The sequence below is a fragment of the Symphalangus syndactylus genome, chromosome 17 (assembly GCF_028878055.3).
Source record: "Symphalangus syndactylus isolate Jambi chromosome 17, NHGRI_mSymSyn1-v2.1_pri, whole genome shotgun sequence".
Taxonomy (NCBI): domain Eukaryota; kingdom Metazoa; phylum Chordata; class Mammalia; order Primates; family Hylobatidae; genus Symphalangus; species Symphalangus syndactylus.
The window spans coordinates 41,195,268-41,214,772 of record NC_072439.2 but is presented as its reverse complement, the minus strand read 5'-3'; the positions used below and the strand labels follow the sequence as shown (position 1 = coordinate 41,214,772).

Below are 19,505 nucleotides of genomic sequence, written 5' to 3'. Positions count from 1 at the left end.
GCTGTTTGCAAAACATTTTAGTATCTGTTTTGGCACAGCCAAAACTAGTCAACTGTTTTCACAAAAAGTATATTATAATGCTTAAACATAGAAAAAAATTTAATAACGTAAGGAAATGAACTGCTTTGACTCAGAATAGACTTAAAAGACTGAAAAGCAAATGTTTTTCAGTTAGAATCAGTGTTTTAAAAACTTTTGATTTCTTAATTTTTAGCTGCTACTTTCTTTGACTTTTGCATTATGAATCAACACATTTTTACTGGAGTTATGTCAGATGTGGGTGGAAAACAATGGATTCCAAAAACCGCCAGCCCAAAATAAATAAATAAATGAATAAATATAGCCAGGGAAAAGTATAATGAAAAATATATTCAGTTTGTTGGCAGTGATGACTCAGAGAAATGTAAAAGCATGGCCTTTCTCTATTGTTGTTCAGCCCCACCCACTTTCCAGTGTTTAATTTCCTGTGGATAAGAAAACGTTGTGATTTTATAAACATCACCAAAAAAAGGCATTCTTTCACAAGGGCATTGGGTTTTTACTCTGCCTACACTGAAGGCTCACACCTTCAGACTGACACAGTGATTTCCACATCTGAAACCATAAACGCAATTACACATAGTATACAACACACATACAAAATACATATTGTCTAATAATCCTGTCAGTGATTTTATAACACTTATTACATACCAGGTACTACTCTACATTGTTTAAGTCTAATCCTCAAAACTTCACGTGTGAGGATGAAAATATCACTAGATAAATGCGTATGTATATCCTGTAGAAACCCACACAAGTAATACATGAAATACAAAGTGTTAGTGGGCACTTACAAAACAAAACAGAATATGAACCATTAACACAAAACAAAACAGAATATGAACCATTATTTTAGCCTAATAGCAATCATCGGTAGCATATACATCAAATTAATTTCTTCCGATTAATATTTTTGGTGAAAAATGTGGCTAAATTTCAAAGCATCATTAAAATGCTAATCAAGAGTCACAATAAAATTCCAGCTCCTTCATGTGGCTTTTTAGGCCCTTCATGCTCTCCACTCCATGTCTCTGGCCTCATTCACTGCCTCTTATCAAGCTCTCCCTTGCCTCTGTCAATGAAACACAAACGGATAGGATATTTGGGGATGTGCATGCACAGTGGCACACAAGCATGCATGCACGCACACTCATAACCCCACACCTTAACTGAGCTACTTTTGTCTTCTTGAAGGCAGTCTGCTCTCTCTTGCTCCAGCATCTTTACATTAACCGTGCCCACTGCCTGGGCCACTTTGCCTGCATTCTCACTTCAGCTCACACCTTCGTGCACAGGAAGCTCTACTTATTAAATCTTTGCTAAGAGACATTGCCTCACTTCCTATTTGTTCTCTTAACTCTAGGTACTTTTGCCATCTGCCATCACTTCCTCCACTGTAATCACCTCTGTACTTATCTGTGTCCCCCATTGTACTACAAGCTCTGAAAAGGTAAGGAACACATTTGTTATTTTCCACGATTGTTTCTCTGGCACCAAGCCCACAGCCAACTTCAGTATAACGTCAGTGAATGTAAATTAATTAAATGAATAAATGAATGAATGGGTTGAGCATCCACAAGTTTCTAAATAATAAAAATATTGTTAAAATATACTCAGAAAGAGATATATTGTAATTTTTCAGATACAAAAAATAAATAACATTTAAATGCTACTTACAAGGAATCGCTAGGGAATGTAAACAATGCAGCACATGAAGCACAATTTCCTCTTCATCTTTAAAATTTGTTAATGCACTTAACAATATCATATAATCTTTGTTCTCAACAAATTCAATCAGTTGCTCCTCTGAGACTAAAAAATGAAAGACAAAATACTGAATAAGCTTAAAGATGACATAAAAGTTTAATTATTCAAAAATTACAATATTCATGATAGTTGTGTGAGATACATCAAGTGTAATCTCCTTAAATAAAAAATATATTTCTGTGAAACAGCCCTTCCGAAGAATGTTATAATGAGAAAACAAGCTACGGAGATTAAAATAATTTTGTTTTGGCCTATGTTAGGTACTCCATGTTTTGAAATGTAAAAGTGCTAGTCAGCAAGCAGTTCTCGGAAAAACAAAATTATTTACAATTTCATTTGGGAAATTCTAGAGAAAACTGACAGTGACTAATAAAGATGGCCAACTGGAACTGCACATATTGCAATATTTAAAAGGGAGGCATTAATGGTAGGCTGCTGAAGGGCAGCTTGGCTAAATGTTTCAGTTCAAGAGTTATCAACTTGAGCAAATGGCAAGTAATCAGACTTTGAAATACTCTATCTTAGTAGTTTTCCATCAGACAGCAAAAATATAAATCATTAATTTTCACAATTAAAGTCATTTGATCAAGCCGGTAAGTTCCATTTGGAGTCACTGTTATTGGGCAACAACCTCAAAACCATGCATAAAATTATAGTTTATCTAGCTTGAGAATGGCGCCAGAAATATGTTAGAAAACACAGCACTCTAAGTGATCAACATTAATTTTTTTAAATTTTATGCCAGAGTGTCCCTATAATATAATGTGAAATCGGTTACGTTTTCCTAACAAGTGAAGAATATCATGGAACTTTCTCACTTTATGGTCTAGTTTCCACAGTACACTTTCAAATTTTGAAAATTAACTTTATAGTTGCCCCTGAATCCTGGAGAACTTGATACTCCTGGAAAAATCAGAAATTTTTCTACTCTACATTTATAGTCATAACCCTCTCAGCACTGATGGTTTTTCTATTGAGTAACATTCTTCTTTGTAACATTCCATGGTCTACCTCCAGTGTCTTAGATGGACTAAACAACGATGGTGATAAAGTGATGTTAGCCCTCCTTCCAGGAAGAAGAATGTGCACCTAAACTTCCACACAGAAGATTACAGACCCTGAAGGACAATAGAACCTCAAACTGTATCCTAATTGTCATCAAAAGCTTAGTTGGAAGATAGAACATTTATACATGACAGCCTGAAGGAATTCCGTACTCGCTGTAAACTATCTTCTACTTCATGGTGTATGATTATCAAAGAGCTGGGTACCAGGCCGATGCTATTCTGACTTTTGACAGAGTCACCCTCGCTGCAATACACTTTGTATTCCTTGCAAAATGTGTGTCCTTTATTGTCTCATCCAGGAAAACCCATAGGAAGATGTTTCTCAGATCTCCCATGAGACCAATTGCTTCTTCTGAATAATAGGTTTACTTTTATCTTAAGGAACTTTGTAACCACCGATATTTACCTCTTTTCTTTGTCAGATAGGAAGCAAACAGACCAATTTCTGGCCCACCCCTTTATAAATATGCAGGACCTTAAGAACACAGTAAACTTAATCTAGCTTTATATTATTGTCCCTTCACCCATTTTCTCATCCATTTTGTTTACTCTTGTGTATTATAATTATCTATAAGCTGTTTATAATCCTGGGAGGAGACAGGGAATTCAACAGTTATCAGGTGATCTATCCCATTCTGGGAACTGCAAGAAATTAGACTGGTAAACTGATAACTGACACAGGGCCCACATAAATCATTCTTATCTAAACCCCTAGCACAGTTGGCTCTCATAATGATACAAAAAGGGCTCTCAAAATAATTGCTAATTGAACTGTACTGTCACAAGCTCTGTGTCCTCAGGCAGAATGCTCACTTCACTGCTGTGACCCACTTCCTCCTAAGGTCAATGGAAAGACTAAACAAGGACTCCAACCAACTCTAAAATTACATAATAATCTCAGTTATCAATCTCAGGGCCAGGCTATGAAATGCATATTAGTCTTTCTCCTGAAGGACACTTTGTAAACCTCCAGGCTCTTTATGCAGGGCCTTTAGCAATTTCTAAGATTTCTGGTGATGACTCAACATCATAATCCCGATGTAACCTATGCTTGGCTTCACAGTTTTATTTTTTCTTTCATAACACCCACACATCCAGTTTTCAAAGTAAACCTTATGCCTTGTTAAGCAATTGAAGAAAGTCTACTCCAGTGGCATGATTTATAACCCATGAATGAAATTCACTCCACCAAAACAAGCAATACTTCTGAATTAACCCCATTCCTCACCCTTGACAGATAACTCCCACTTCTTAATAAATAGTAGGATTTTAGAAACCTTCTTCTTATTATAACTGTGTTCTACTTTTCCCAGTATAAGCCTTTTTTTCTTATATATACTTTAAGGAATTTGACATTTTAAAATACCTCTCTCAAACAGCACACATAAAGCTTTGCATCCAAGTTTCTGGACTTCATCATTGGCTGGAAATGAGTGCATGGCATCAAAAATTAACATGAAAATATCATTTTCTTCATCCAATATCAGCAAGGTGATTTTACCTATTTTAAAGAGAATAATATGCTCTGAGTAAAGAGCTGCTTTAACATTTAATGTGTTAATTTTTACATGAATTAATTTTTACATGAAGACTGTGAGTGGTTTGTAGACCCATGGTTTTCTTGTTTGTTTGTTTGTTTGTTTATTGATAAACCACTTAACTGCCCTAGATGTTAGACTTATCAAGCTCCAGATCTTTATAAATGAGATAAACTCCCAGTTCACTTTACTATAATTTTATGAGTCTCAATCAGTACTTCTAGCCTAGACAACTTGCCCCAAACATCTGAAATACATTCTTATGCCTTTTAGACAACATCTGAATATTCCACAGGTACCCCAAACCTGGCCTACTCCTGTTCCCTGTCTTCATCAATGACACCATAATCCAATAGCTACCCAAGAGAAACTCCTGAGTCATCTTCCTTCTTCCACCCTCCTTTCTCTACTCATTCTCTATCCAAACAACAAATCAATTCATTACCAAGTCCTTTAAGTATATCTCCTACACATCTTGAAGATTCCTTTTGAACAAAACTCCTTTTGAACAAGGCATCTTCATTCCTATTGTGTTTGGCATTCTCATCTAGAATGCAAAAACAGTTGCTCAATTGCTCTACGGGCCCCAATTTCTACCCAACTAGTTTATTCCATTATATTTCTAAAACACAAATGTGGTCTTGCAAATCTCTTGCTGGAATCTACTAAGATCTTCTCATGATCCTTAGTATGAAAAACAAGACCCTTCACACAACTGACTATAGTACATGTATCTATCAGCCCCTTTCCTTCCACACATTGTCTTCACTCCAAATATGCTAAACTCTGCTCCTCACTAAAGTTTTTTTTTGGTATCTCTTTGTACTTGGACTAACTCCATGTCATACTCTTGCCTTTTACTGTACCAAATATCTCCTATCATAATCTAAAACATAACACAGACAGCATCTATTCTGTCAATAAAAATAATAATACTGGAATAGGAGTAGTAGTACTGTATGAGGCTAACTTTAATATATTCCAGTGTTGGGAGATTTTTCATATTAATAAACCCTCATCTTCCTGTCCATCGCCAAATGGAGAATGAATCTCTGTCAAAAAAAAAAAAAAAAAAAAAAATGCCTCCCAAGGGTGAGGTTAAATTAAATCATGGTTAAGACTGTTAGAGCATGCCATACAACATGGTCATAAAAAGCTGTAGTGAAATGTTGAGTACCTTCTTGTTTTTCCCTCATACTCTCATCTTCCTCTTTCTCCAGCATGGTCTTTATATCTCTTAGCAGGACTGATGAGGACAATTCAAACCTTCCCAATCACATGTCCAGCCTCTCTCATGCTATCCTCCCAGGCCTCTGCACCCATACTTCTCTCAACCTAAAAAGCCCTCCCCTACATGGAAGGAAACTCCTCCCAGCCCTTCAAGATTAGCCCCCTGTGAGCAGCCTTTCTTCTCGGAACCTTATATAATAGCCAGTGTCCAGCACAGCAGTGCCCACAACTGTTGCATCATTTCAAGATTTTTTGTTTTCAGGTCCGTTATCTTCCAGGCCTAAGTTTTCTCAGGGAAGGAACCTGACATGGAGAATCAGACCCTGTTTCTACCTCTTAGTGGCCAAAGCAACTTCTCTGCACTTCAGTGTTTCTCACTTAGAAAACTGAGATAAAATCCTTATCTCAAGGGGTGTTTTCAGGTTTATGTGTTTAAAAGCATGTAAAGCATTTCACTTGTGAAGCCTGGCATCTAGCAAATACTCAAGAAGTAATGCTATGTATTTTCAAAATGCAACTACTATGGCATGCTCCAGAACATATATTATAGAAAATTTATTAAAGATATATATGTAGAAAGAAGTAATAATGGCAAGGGCATGAATGACCACCAATCTAGGGGGAGTATGAGATGTGGGTCCAGATTTTGGGAGCAAACATTGGACTACGAACAGAGATTTGGGGATAATATATAAGGTAATGTTTAAAACCAAGGTATTGAATGAGATTTCTGAGAGCCAAAGTATAGAGAAAAGAGATAAGGAGAAGAGATGGAAACAGAAAGAATTTTGGAAATAACTGATATTTAGATTACATTATGGCTGTCCCATCACTAGGTCTAAAAACAGATGCAATTTTAGGACATTTAAATCAAGCTACCCTAATCCTGATCTTTAAAAAAAAAACACACACATTTAGTTAATGGTATCCATTTCTTTTTAATTTGAATCAACACGAAAAACATATACACATATTACCTGAAGTTAGGAGGAGATCTAAGGTCTTCAGTCCAATCACTGACAAGTTTACACTGGCATTATGAACTGTTAGCATTTTAAGAATCAATCTGGAATTAAAAACAGAAATCAAGATAAGAATGAAATATCATACTCAGAAGTTTGCTTATTTACATTTTTTTGCTCACCTATTTTTTGTTACTCTCATTGTATTTAATTCCCTACAGTGAAGCTCATGTGTTTTTGTTGTCTGCTTTTAGAGACAGGGTCTTGCTGTGTCACCCAGGCTGGAATGCAATGGTGCAATCATAGCTCACTGAAACCTCAAACTCCCGGGCTCAAGTGAGCAATCCTCCTGCCTCAGCCTCCTGAGTTGCTAGGGATACAGGTACATGCTGCCACACCAGGCTAATTTTTTCATTCTTTTTTGGAGAGACAGGGTTTGCTATGTTGCCTAAGCTGGTCTAAACTTCTGGGCTCAAGTGATCCTCCTGCCTCGGCCTCCCAAAGTCTGGGATTATAGGTGTGAGCCACCGTGCCTGGCCATGTGTGTTTGTTTCTTTCTACAAACCTGAACTAGGCTTATAAAAACTAACAAGGAATTTTAATTAGCTTGATTGTGGTGAATATTTCACAATGTACACGTATATCAAATCATCAATTGTATACCTTAAACATAAACAATTTTTAATTGTCAACTATACTTTAATAAAGGTAAAAAAAAACAAAAAATGTCAACAGGGAACTATCATGTGTCTCATTTAAAAAGTTAAAAGCACTACTTATTTTCCAATAAATATTCAAATTCAAATATTCAGATTCACTATTTTCACCCAACTCCATATTCAAAATATCATGAAGCCTTATATACATCGAGAGCAAACCCATTTTTATATATGATGCAAATTTATAAATTATCTTAGACATGTTGATATATTAAAATATAGAGAGCTATAATAAAGATGTTAGTGTATAAAAATTAAGAATTAATTTGAATATTTAAATTATTGATTGCTACTGTTTTTAAAAGAGAAATTAATGATATATTAAAAAGTGGGCCAGTAGCGGTGGCTCACGCCTGTAATCTGAGCACTTTGGGACGCCAAGGCGGGGAGATCGTGAGGTCAATAGATCAAGACCATCCTGGCCAACAAGACGAAACCCTGTCTCTACTAAAAATACAAAAATTAGCTGGGCGTGGTGGCATACTCCTGCAGTCCCAGCTACTCGAGAGGCTGAGGCAGGAGAATCACTTGAACCCAGGAGGCAGAGGTTACAGTGAGCCGAGATCATGCCACTGCACCCCAGCCTGGCGACAGAGCAAGACTCTGTTTAAAAAAAAAAAAAAAAAAAAGTGAACTTAGCGTATCAATAATGTTTAGTTAGTTCAAATGTTTAGTTAGTTCAAGATAAGATTTTAATCCCTATGTTATTAATCCCAAAATATAATCTCTAGTCTATTCTTGCACAGCATTGTTTGGCTTTACATTGTTGGGAGAAGACTGAGCTGGCCACATCTAGAGCTTTGTATGTATTCAAGAAACGTTGCATAATCTCCATTTGGCAGTTGGAGGACCTGAATGAAGCCAGTCTTCGATTCTCTGCCAGCCTTCCTCCTACTCACCCTGCCCCTACCTCTCCCTGTACCATTCCCACAATTCCTGACTTTATCACCACAGAAGAAATTTTTCTTCAGTACTGGTAAGTCTTTGGAGGGAAAAGGCCTTGAAAAAAGAGAAATCTGTTTTACAATCAATTTTTGCTGGGAGTGATCCAATAACACTCCACTGGAGACAGCAGTGTGTCTATCTTCTTCACAACTGCATGGTTTCTGGCCTAGAGGAGGGGCTTCAAAAACATTCAACGAATGGAAGATGAATGACTGGATGAACAAAGTGAGTGAATGAGTGAGTGAGTGAATGAAATTTCCTATATAAACATTTATGTAATTTAATTTGAACAGTTGGTTTGTACAGGAATATGACTAGATGAGTTTCCCAAACACTCCCTGAGGTTATAGACTGGCTCATCTTTGGACTTCCTGGAAATTCTCAACCAAACCAAGGGACGCTTAAAGTTACAATTCCTAATTACTGGTATATTTTGAGTAATTCCTCATCAAATGCTGTATACTTTAGAACTGACACACAGAATTACAGAGATTAGATTGAAGACGAGAACTCCAATTAATCGTAAACATGCTCTTTCCAAAACACACCCTTTATGTACTGAAAACAAGAAGAGCAACACATATGTCAGAGGGGAAAATGTATAAGCACAGATATGCTCACTTATGGACAAACACATAGCTCTAATTTGTCTAAATTTATAGTACTACTTGATACTGATCAGCAATACGAACACCTAAAAATTTTTCATAAATTAAATTTTCATAAACCGTATACCATTAGAAGCCAAAAAATATTCAGAATTTCCTTTTCTGTGATAAAGAAAAGCCACATTAGGTATAAAAAATATTTAAAGTTAATGACAAAAGGTTTGTTTGTTTGTTTGTTTGTTTTTGAGACAGAGTCTCGCTCTGTCACCCAGGCTGGAGTGCAGTGGTGCAATCTCGGCTCGCTGCAACCTCCGCTCACTGCAACCTCCACCTCCCAGGTTCAAGTGATTCTCCTGCCTCAGCCTCCCGAGTAGCTTAGAAGATATTTTTTAACTGTCAAGAAACAAAGCTATCCAAAATGTATTTTCCTGGAAAATACATTTCTTCTTGAGAAAATATTTTCTTAATTAATTACGGCTAAGGAAGTAGTCTCATCTAAGAAGTCATTATGCTGCAAACTGCAAAAACATAGCTGGTAAAATTATCGTCAAGATTTGGCTGCAGATGTGCTGAAAGGTAATTTCCTCTTTCTTACTCTTTTTTGAAAGCCATAGTTTAAACTTACTGTATATATACAAATATATATAAATGTACTATTTAAAGACAGTAGAATATCAACTTTCAAATTACTACTTACAGAACTAACTTTTCTCAGTTCCTATTTTTTTAAGAACTAGTGGTTTGTATCAGTTCTATTATTAAAAGGCAAAATCTCCTCATGATTTGAATTCAAAAGTACTCTTCAAAAATCTACAACTTAACCAGTTTTATAACTATATGATTATATTATTAAAATAATAACTTCTGACATGTCACCTTAAATGTTTGCTAAATCAAACTTCTGAGTTTAAAGCTCTCTATAAATGTGAATCATTGACTCAAGGAAAAATATTTGTATTTTAAAGAATTCCACAAGAGTAGCCTTGGATTGCAAATACAATGTCTCAAGGGAAGGTTGTCATGTGTATAGATAAATACTCAAGGCAGTTTGTTTTACATATCTATCATACTTACTGGTGAACACCAAGGACTTCCCAATCATTTCCAACATCCTGGGGTCCCATTAAGCTTTGCATTGTACCTGGACAGATTTCTATTAATTTGCACAGAAGTGACCAACCCACCTGAAAACAAGAAAGACATATATTGACATGTTTTAAAGAATGTTAATAGAACATACTCAGTCAAACATGAATCTCTTCAATCTTAGTGGAATAGATGCTTATCTCACTTGTAAATAATGGTTATACAACAAAATGATACCCTAAAATGCTTACCAAGAAACAAAAGCAAGCCATATTCTTAGGATACACCTTTCTCCAAAAATCACACCAGAAAGACATACAAAAAATACAACATTTCGGCCAGGAGTTCGAGACCAACGTGGCCAAGATGGTGAAACCCCGTCTCTACTAAAAATACAGAAAGTAGCCAGGCGTGATGGCGGGCACCTGTAATCTCAGCTACTCGGGAGGCTGAGGAAGGAGAATCACTTGAACCCGGGAGGCAGAGGTTGCAGTGAGCCAAGATTGCGCCACTGCACTCTAGCCTGGATGACAGAGCAAGACTCCATTTCAAATACATATATATATAATTTAATTTATATATATTATATAACATATAATTATATATAAATATATATACTTTCTAAATTATGAAGAAAATAGACATGCCAATTGTCTAAATAAGGCAAAATAAAATAAACCATAAAAAATAGTTTTAGAGGTTGTACCATGATTATTAAGTGCAAGAATGGCTATACCGGATCCTTAGTACGTTTTTTTCTTGTTTTTTTTTCTTTTTTGGTTTTGGTTTTGGTTTTGTTTTTGAGATAGGGTCTCACTCTGTCACCCAGGCTGGAGTGCAATGGCACAATCATAGATCACTGCAGCCTAGAACTCCTGGCCTTAGGTGATCCACCCACTTCGGCCTCCCAAGTAGCTGGGACTATAGGTATGTGCCACCACACCCAGCTAATTTTTTGTGTGTGTGTGAAGACAGGGGTCTCACTCTGTAGCCCAGGCTGGTCTCAAGCTCCTGGGCTCAAGCAGTCCTCCTGGCTTGGCCTCTCAAAGTGCTGGGATTACAGGCGTGAGCCTCTGCACCTGGCCCTTGGTAGGTTTTAAGTCATATCTACCTGACAGAATTTCCTTCACATATTTAAAATTGTAATTATAGGAAAAAATGAAGTGGCTTATAATGATTAGGAGAAGTTGGAGATTTTAGTAGCAAAATGTAAGTTATCAGAATGGCTGCTCCCCAAGTAATGAAGCTAGAACAATAGAGGCAAGAAACGTGGCATTTTTAGCAATTGAATCTACAACTGATAGGAGAAAAAGAGAAAGAGCTCTGTAATATAGACAGGAGGTAGAACTCCTCAATGGCTCCCTCTAGATTTCTCTAGAACGAATTGATAAGGTCTAGAGCTCACAGACACCCCTAGTAGGCTCTTTCACATTTCAAAATAAAATATGAAATTATAGACGCATTTTAAGTATATCTTCACTCAGTCTGTTTACAAGATGCCAACTTGACTAAGTTGCTCTTTATCTCTGGAAAAAAAAATTGAAAGTCCTGATTTCAAACCGGAGATGAAAATTAACCTATTCTTCCTACGGCAGACTCCTCTCTAAATGTAAAGGATCTCCAATTCTTTCTATTATACTATAGAACTATACTTGACATGGTCAAAAAAAAAAAAAAGAGAGAAAGTGCATATATATGTACCCTCTAGAGACTAATGGAAAAGTACCTAAGTGTGATGTGTAATAAATACCAATGTAATAGAAATACTGAAAGTAAGACTCAGTGTGAGTTGAAATTACTCAGAGAAGAATATAATATGAAGAGGTAGAGCTTGAGCCAGATTGTATAAGAACTGATGAGCGGTGAGGAGAGTAGGCTGCTACATGATAAGGAAGCTGCTACAGGGAAGAGGCTATTTTGGGATAAGGCTGGATGCATAAGTAAAGTTGAATATTGCAAGGAGTTGAATGACAAGGTAAGAACTCTATATGCATCCAATAAGGAATAATGACACAAGTTTCTTACTCATTTACAGGAGTAAACGACGGCTCTTTTGGCAAGATGAAAATGATTACTCAAGATCTCTTTACAATATTGCTTTTGGATCTTTTCCAGATTAAACATAAATTGTTTTATTTCGTCATACTTCCTTTTACATAATTTCAAATTGCTTTCAAAGGCAGCAATTTCTGACAGCTATTTCTACCTATACTACTTAAGTAGGACATCCTCCTCCACGTAAGCTGAACAGAAGTTGACAATCCAGCTGTCATAGAAACTGACTATTTTTGTGCTTTCATAAAATACATCAAGACTTTTTTCCAAACTATTTAAGAAAATAACATTCTGAACAGCTTCTGGTGGTTAAAAAAAAAAAAAAAAAAGTCACATAGGATGCCAAACTCATCTCTATACCTACAAAGCTGACTCAAGGAAAAAACCTGTTTGTTTTGGTTGGTGAAGCAACAGTATCAGTAAGTGCTTTGCAGAAAGATTCAGGCAACTGAGCTCTCCAGCACTACATGGAACTTCTGTGATTAAATAGAATCTCTGGCAGCAAAGCAGAGGTAACAATTGATCCATTAATCTATTCAATTAAAAGCTTATCTTTCTAAGATAGAAGGTTCCCATCTTGCACAGTTACAATGCAATTAAATTGGTAGTTTTACTTTATTATAATTATTCTAAAAACTGAGGCATGTAATTAATGCACAACAAGAAAGAGTCTAGGGGTTAAAGAAAAAATTTTAGCCACTTTCATTTATTTTGCTCCCCTTCTTCAAAGGTTGAAACCTTGAGAATAAAGAGATGTAAAATTTAGGAGCACAGTGAAATGATGGGCAGGAAAAGAAAACTATCAAGCACCTAGCCCAACTGTCAATTTTCTAAAGACTGTCATTTATGAAGAAACATTAATAAAATATGAAACAAACTTTGAGAATAAAACTGACGGTCTGGAATATCATGTTAAATGGCATCTAGAAACAAACCTTAATCTTTATTTTAAATAGTAATTAAGAATTACTATTAAATTAAGTGAAGGAGAAATTTACCTTAATACCTTAAACTCATCATTAAGAGTTTTTGTTTTGGCACTTCCAGCTAATTCAACATATAAAGCAGTAAAGGATACTTACAGTGATTATACTAATAATATAAAGAAATCTGAAGGAAAAATACTACTTTTAAGTGAGTATTAAAATGTCAGTAGGAGACCCCTTTCTACATCCCCTCGGTAAGACGAATGATAATTTAAATTGATGTCATTGTACCTAGCATGGCCACAGTATTTGTATCAAACCATTTTGCTTTTTACTAGCTTGCACAAAAAGCTTGCGAATTCAGCAGCTAGTAGATTGTATGATGGAAAGAGATTTTGAAGGTGTGAGAAGACTTAAGTCTTAGGTCTGTCCCAAGCTCTTCGATCCTCAGTGAGCAGCTTACTCTCACTTCGCTATGAGAGTAAAACATCCGGTAAGATTTCCAAGAGGGCAGTGAGATTTCAGTGAGAATCAAATACTGGCTGTGCAAAAGAAGGAAACTAGATCCACAGCTTTCACCATATCCACAAATCATTTCAAAATGGATTAAAGACTTACATCTCAGACCTGAAACTGTGCAACTACTAGAGGAAAACACTGGGGAAGTGCTACAGGACATTGGTGTGTGCACTGATTTTTGGGGTAGGACCTCAAAAGCACAGGCAACAACAACAAAAATAGACAAATGGGATTACATCAAGCTAAAAAGCTTCTGCACAACAAAGAAAATAATTAACAAAGTGAAGAGACAACATAAAGAAAGGGAGAAAATATTTGCAAAATATCCATTCAACAAAAGATTAACAACCAGAATACATAAGGAACTAAAAAACTCAATCAGCAAAAAAAAAAAAAAAAAAGCCTTATTTTTAAATGGACAAAAGATCCAAATAGACATTTCTCAAAAGAAGACAGACAAATGGCTAACAGGTATATGAAAAAAAATCCTAAACTTCACTAATCATTAGGGAGAGACAAATCAAAACCACAGTGAGATATTACCTCACCACAGGCAGAATGGCTATTATCAAAAAGACAAAAAATAACAAATGCTGGTGAGGATGCAGAAAAAGGGGAATGGTGGTACACTATTGATGGGAATATAAAGTAGCACAGCCATTATGAAAAACAGTATGGAGGTATCTTAAAAAACTAAAAATATAATTTTCATATGATCCAGCAATCTCATTGCTGGGAATATATCCAAAAAAAAGAACATCAGTATATCAAAGATATATCTGAACTCCCATGTTTATTGCAGTCCTGTTCACAATAGTTAAAACACAGAATCATCTTATATGTCTATCAACAGATTAACAAAGAAAATATGGAGGCCAAGGCAGGAGGATTGCTTGAGGTCAGGAGTTTGAAACTAACCTGAGCAACATAGCAAGACTCCATCTCTACAAAAAGTAAAAAAAGGAAAAAAAAAAGTTAGCTGAGCATGGTGACACATGCTTATAGTCCTAGCTACCTGGGAGGCTGAGGCAGGAGGACTACTTCAGCCCAGGATTTCAGGCCTGCAGTGAGCTTTGATCACACCACTGCTCTCCAGCCTGGGCAACAGAGTGAGACCCTGTCTCTAAATTAATTACTTAACTAAAAATAAAAGAAAATGTGGTATACATACACAATGGAATATTATTCAGTCATAAAAAATAAAATCTTGTCATGTGCAACAGCATGGGTGGGACTGGAGGTCATTAGATTAAATTAAATAAGCCAGGTACAGAAATAAAATACTGCATAATCTCACTCATATGTAGGAGCGGAAAAGGTGGATCTCACGGAGGCAGAGAGTAGAATGGTGGTTACCTGAGACTGGGAATGAAAGGACGGGGAGGGATAAAGAGAAGGTGGTTAATGGGTACAAAAATATAATTAGATACAAGCAATTAAGTTAATATTTAATAGTATAGCAGGGAAATTATGGTTAATAATTTATTGCATATTTTAAAATAGCTAGAAGAAAGAAATTGTAACGTTGCCAACACAAAGAAAAATGTTCGAGGGGACGGATATTCCAGTTACCCTGATTTGAACATTACACATTGTATACACGTATCAAATAGCATATGTATCCCAAAAATATATACAACTATGATATATCCAAAAAAGTAATTAATTACTTTTAAAAAGACTCTTCCTTATTTTCCAGCATACTTTGCCTCTGGTACCCTCTGGGCAGAAATACTAAGTGACACTCATAACTACTCCAGACAAGTATGCTCAGGCTGGAGCAATTTCTAAAATTAAGAATTAAGTAGTATGTTCCAGGCTCTCTTGGGTTCTCAAGTCAAGCACTGCCTTATCTAGACCCTGTAAACCAAAACGCCTACCCAGGATCTGACTGCCCCGAGTGGTATCAAGCAGGAGTGACTCTAACAAGTACAGAGTCTAGGGAATGAAGGTGGCCAGAATCAGGCACTTCTGAACACCAAAGCAGAGACAAGTAAGAAGGGATGACGTGGTGCAGAGTAGGAAGCACAATAGGCCACTGCCCAAAAAGTGACTCATATTCCACAGGCAAAATACTGACTTTGAGTCTTAAAAGAACAGCATCTTTATTATGCCTCCATCTTTTCTTGGTTTGGTTTGATAGCAGCGTGAAAATCTATAATAGTCAGATGGAAAATATTTCACAGTTGACAACAAATTAAAATATTTCTTCCAGATGTAAATGTCCTCATATCGAAGAAGCTAGATGGGTCACCCGGACTAGATACAGCTAGATACAGAGATAACCATCAAGATAAAGAGAGACCCACACCAATTTAAAGATTGAGATGCCTTATGTCTGTCAAGCCTCTCAACCATTAAGAAACATTGGCTTTCTGAATGCACCTCCAAGGAGTTCAAAGTCCAGTTCTCTTTCTCTGCATGAGTTAACATGCAGATGACAAAACTGATTTCAGTTCCCCAAATCTCTAAGTGCTTGGAAGGAACTTATCACCTTGGCCTATAATTTTGTTTTGACTGTAAATCATTCTTATTACCATTTTAAAAAATGGCCTCCTTAAAAAAATATATATCCAAGGTATATAGCAAATTTCTGGGTTTCCTATGGTACAGATTGTAAAAGTTTCACTTTTACATACATTTTATATGACAACAGTTGCAAATTATGAGGGTCTCATAAGATATCACTTTCTTTTACTACAAGGTATACTACAACTAAAGGCTAGAAATCTGTCTTTGAATTTTCAAAAGTGAGGAACTCTACAAGAGTTTGCCAGTGACAAAGTTGCATTTTATCACTATTAATTATTCCCCTTTTCCAAACTATTCATAATCTTCTCATCTAGGACATGCTCTGTATTGGGAAGATTCTTGGAATAGTCAGGTCTAAACACTAATGAATTCATCTTGCCAATAACGAGACTAAACCCGAACCCATTTTTATCCTCCTTCTACCACCATCCATACTGTTAGTTTTATAAAGTTACTTCTTAAAGACACTCAGGGAACACGTACTGGGGCTCTTCATCCCGTTTACATTGTCTAATGATTTAACAATGTTCCCATCTTAAAATCACAGTCAGAGTTTCCTCAAGCCAAATTTCGGCAATAACCAAGAACTCTCGGCTATATTAACATTGCCAGTAAAACGTCTCCTTCCAAACAGAAGGGGGAATGAGTTGAAGTGAAAACAATGCCTTTACCTGCTGCACACTCGCGACTCTCATATAGGAGTCCAAGACGATCAACAGAGGCACATGGATATTTTTGCCTTGAAATAACTTGGAGGCTGGAAAACAAGTGGGTGGGGAAAAGAAGCAAAGTCACAATCCACAGCACCCCCTTTCCTTTTCAGTCTGAAAACGGGAGAAAAGTCAAAAAGGTGAAGACCTTCCTGGAATTCTCACCTGCTTTCCGCCCTAAGGAAAGGATATGGGGGTTTGCGGCTCCTTAAGAGTCCGGGTTTGAGCAGCGTCAAGGGGAGGAGGACAAAGTTTGCAAATGTGAGGAGGGGGAGAAAGTTTGCAAAAATAAAAGCACAGTTTCTTTTCAAGTGATTACCGTGCTCGGAGTACGTGAACACCAGCAGATCCTCCAGGATTTGGACCAGCGTTTCTATCTGTTTTCCTTCCTGGACATTGTTCAGCCTGACTATCAACTTCTTCAGAGTTTCCTCGTCCTCCTCGCACCCCTGACAGCTGCCAGTAGCCATGGTGGCCCCTGCTTCCAACCCGCCGCCCTCCCAGCGTGAACGACCGCGGCTCAGGGAACCGGCAGGGGCGCCGGCCACAGCTCCCCGGGGGCGAGCTCAGCTCACCGCCCGCAGCCAGCGCTCCCCGCGGGCCCCATCCGCCCCCACGCCCGCCTGTTTATGAGGAAGGCGGCGGCTCCCCGCCCCGCGTTGCCCTCCCTCTCCGGAGCCCTCCTGCTCGGCTTCCTCCTCCCCCACTCAGGCCCCAAAAACGAGCTCAGGAGCCTCCCAGAGGCTCCGCCGAGGCAACGGGCCGCGCAGAACTCTGGCGGCGGCCGTGGGGCTGCTGGAGCCGGGCCTGGCCGGGATGACCGTGACCGTGGCCCCCACGCACGCCTAGACCGGACCCCGGGCGGGCGCCGCCTCCTAGGACCAGATTCCACCCCAGCGGCGGCGCGGCCGGGAGTCGCCCAGGAAGAAACTGACTCAGCGGACTCCCCCAAGTCCCCAGGCCCGGAGCCCCGCAGCGGAGGCGCGCAGTGCGCAGCCGGACCGGCCACCCTCCGCGACCCGCCAGCCGGGTATCCTGCGGCCCCACGGAAGGTCTGGGAACTGGGAGCAGGAAAAATGAAAGCCGCCTATCTCCAGATCTAAGAATAGAAATCAGGGCGCTGGGAAAAAAGGACACCGCCCAGATGGCCCCTTTTACGAATACATTGTCTTTAGAGTTCCCCCTATAGGGAGATGAGCAATTTCCCCCAAAGGATGGAGAGAGAGGTTAGCCATCAAAACTGCCCCCGCTACTGTCTTTTTTATGATTTTTTGTGACTGTTAGTGGGAGAGGAAATAAACAGTTTCCCTGTGAGTTATCTGAAGCTCTGGTCACCAAAAGGCCACTAAATTAACTTTTGGAAATTTGAGTTGCACTAGGCAGGGTTCTGATACTTGGGACACCTGAAAAGTAATCAGCTCTCAGAGCTATTAGAACTGAGACAAAGGACAGAGTACATGAAATGAAAGGTGAAAAGGTGAGATTAGCAAACCTAAATACTCCTCTCTTGGTGTTCAGAAATACTTATGTGTACGGGTGTCTATAACCCCAAAGTTTTTTGGTTTTGTTTTTTGATTGTTTGTTTGTTTGTTTGTTCTGTTAAGTACCTAAGTAATGTGTTTTTAGGAAAAGAAGCCTAGCAAGAACATTGTAGACAAGGCTAGGCAAAGATGATCTATCCTTCAGGTGATGTGTCTGTCCTCAAGGTCATTTACAAAGAAGAGGATTGGACTGGAAGTTACTACTTCTCAATTTTAGTTTTGTTTTCACATCTGTTACTTCAATCCTGATGACAATTCTGAAATGGATACAACTACTACTATGTATCCTTCTTTCACTAATGAGGAAATTGAGATCTGGAGTTGAGAAGTGAAGAGCTTTGCTGGAGTCACAGAGGTGAGAAGTTGAGAGCCAGTAATTCAACCCAGCAAATCTCCTAACTCCAGGTAGAAGGTTCTTCATGCTCTACCACTTTAGTAAGAATGCTCTAGACTTTGTTAATTCATTAGATTAGCAAGATAGCAAATTCCTACTCAACCTGGATATTGGGTCTATGTCTTGTTGTGATAGAGTCTTCAACTTTTACAGAGACATGCTGAAATATTTATAGTTGAAATGGTTAGGATTTGTTTCAAAGTCATCCAGTGGAGGAGGAAAAGATGAAATGTGTGGAGGCAGAGATAACGATAATAACTTTTGAACTGATAATTGTTGAAGATAATAAGAGATGGGTTCATGTGGTCTGTTCTACTATTCTGTCTATATAAAATTTTCCATAATTTAACAAAAAACTCCCAATCTTACAATATTTATCAGGCCTACAGTGTATTATTTTCTAAGTTGTTTCTAAACTTGTTTCCATTTCTGATGACTTAATCAATGTCTCAAACATTTCTAGGCATTCTCCATCTTATGCATTCCTTCTGTTCCTCTGCATTAGTTTCTCCCTTCCTGTTCTACTGAATTACAACCTTGCAAGAAATTAAAACCTACCTCCCTTCCAAAGAAAAATAAATCTAAATTAAAAGATGTCTCCTAATTTCCACAATTCATTCATCCATCTATTGCCTATTTATTATCTACTCTATATTGGCCAGACTGTGAGTAGGCAGTATGAAAATATGAATTATTTGTTGGGAGCATTCTCCCATGAACTACTGCAGTGCTAAGGTAAAGTATTCTCTTAGCTTTCAAAAATGTTTAATTGATTGACTGAAATTCCAAGATTTATCAACTCTTCAGGTAGTTAACAAGCCTGAAAATGAAGTAAAGCACGAATTTATGGTGGAAACAGTGTTC

General features: G+C 37.7%; 2 protein-coding genes across 5 annotated transcripts in view; one reads left to right on the top strand and one right to left on the bottom strand.

The window, feature by feature from the left end:
- The window catches only part of LRRK2 (leucine rich repeat kinase 2), a 142,701-nt gene extending 125,136 nt beyond the window's left edge, over positions 1–17,565 (bottom strand). For 2 of the 4 annotated variants that reach the window (XM_055250253.2, XM_063620136.1), the window contains exons 1-7: positions 17,026–17,176; positions 16,668–16,753; positions 9,953–10,062; positions 6,622–6,710; positions 4,860–4,961; positions 4,243–4,377; positions 1,720–1,854 (exon numbers count right to left, since the gene is read on the bottom strand). In XM_055250253.2, coding sequence (XP_055106228.1) covers positions 1,720–1,854; positions 4,243–4,377; positions 4,860–4,961; positions 6,622–6,710; positions 9,953–10,062; positions 16,668–16,753; positions 17,026–17,176 — 808 coding nt within the window. Of the gene's footprint in view, positions 1–1,719; positions 1,855–4,242; positions 4,378–4,859; positions 4,962–6,621; positions 6,711–9,952; positions 10,063–16,667; positions 16,754–17,025 lie in introns of all 4 variants that reach the window. The other 2 variants (XM_055250254.2, XM_063620135.1) reach the window with 1 other exon arrangement.
- On the top strand, positions 17,336–19,245 carry LOC134732878 (uncharacterized). Its single transcript, XM_063620149.1, has one exon. The coding sequence runs from the start codon at positions 17,336–17,338 to the stop codon at positions 17,807–17,809; it is 474 nt and encodes a 157-aa protein (XP_063476219.1). The 3' UTR covers positions 17,810–19,245.
- The last annotated feature ends 260 nt before the right edge of the window (positions 19,246–19,505 follow it).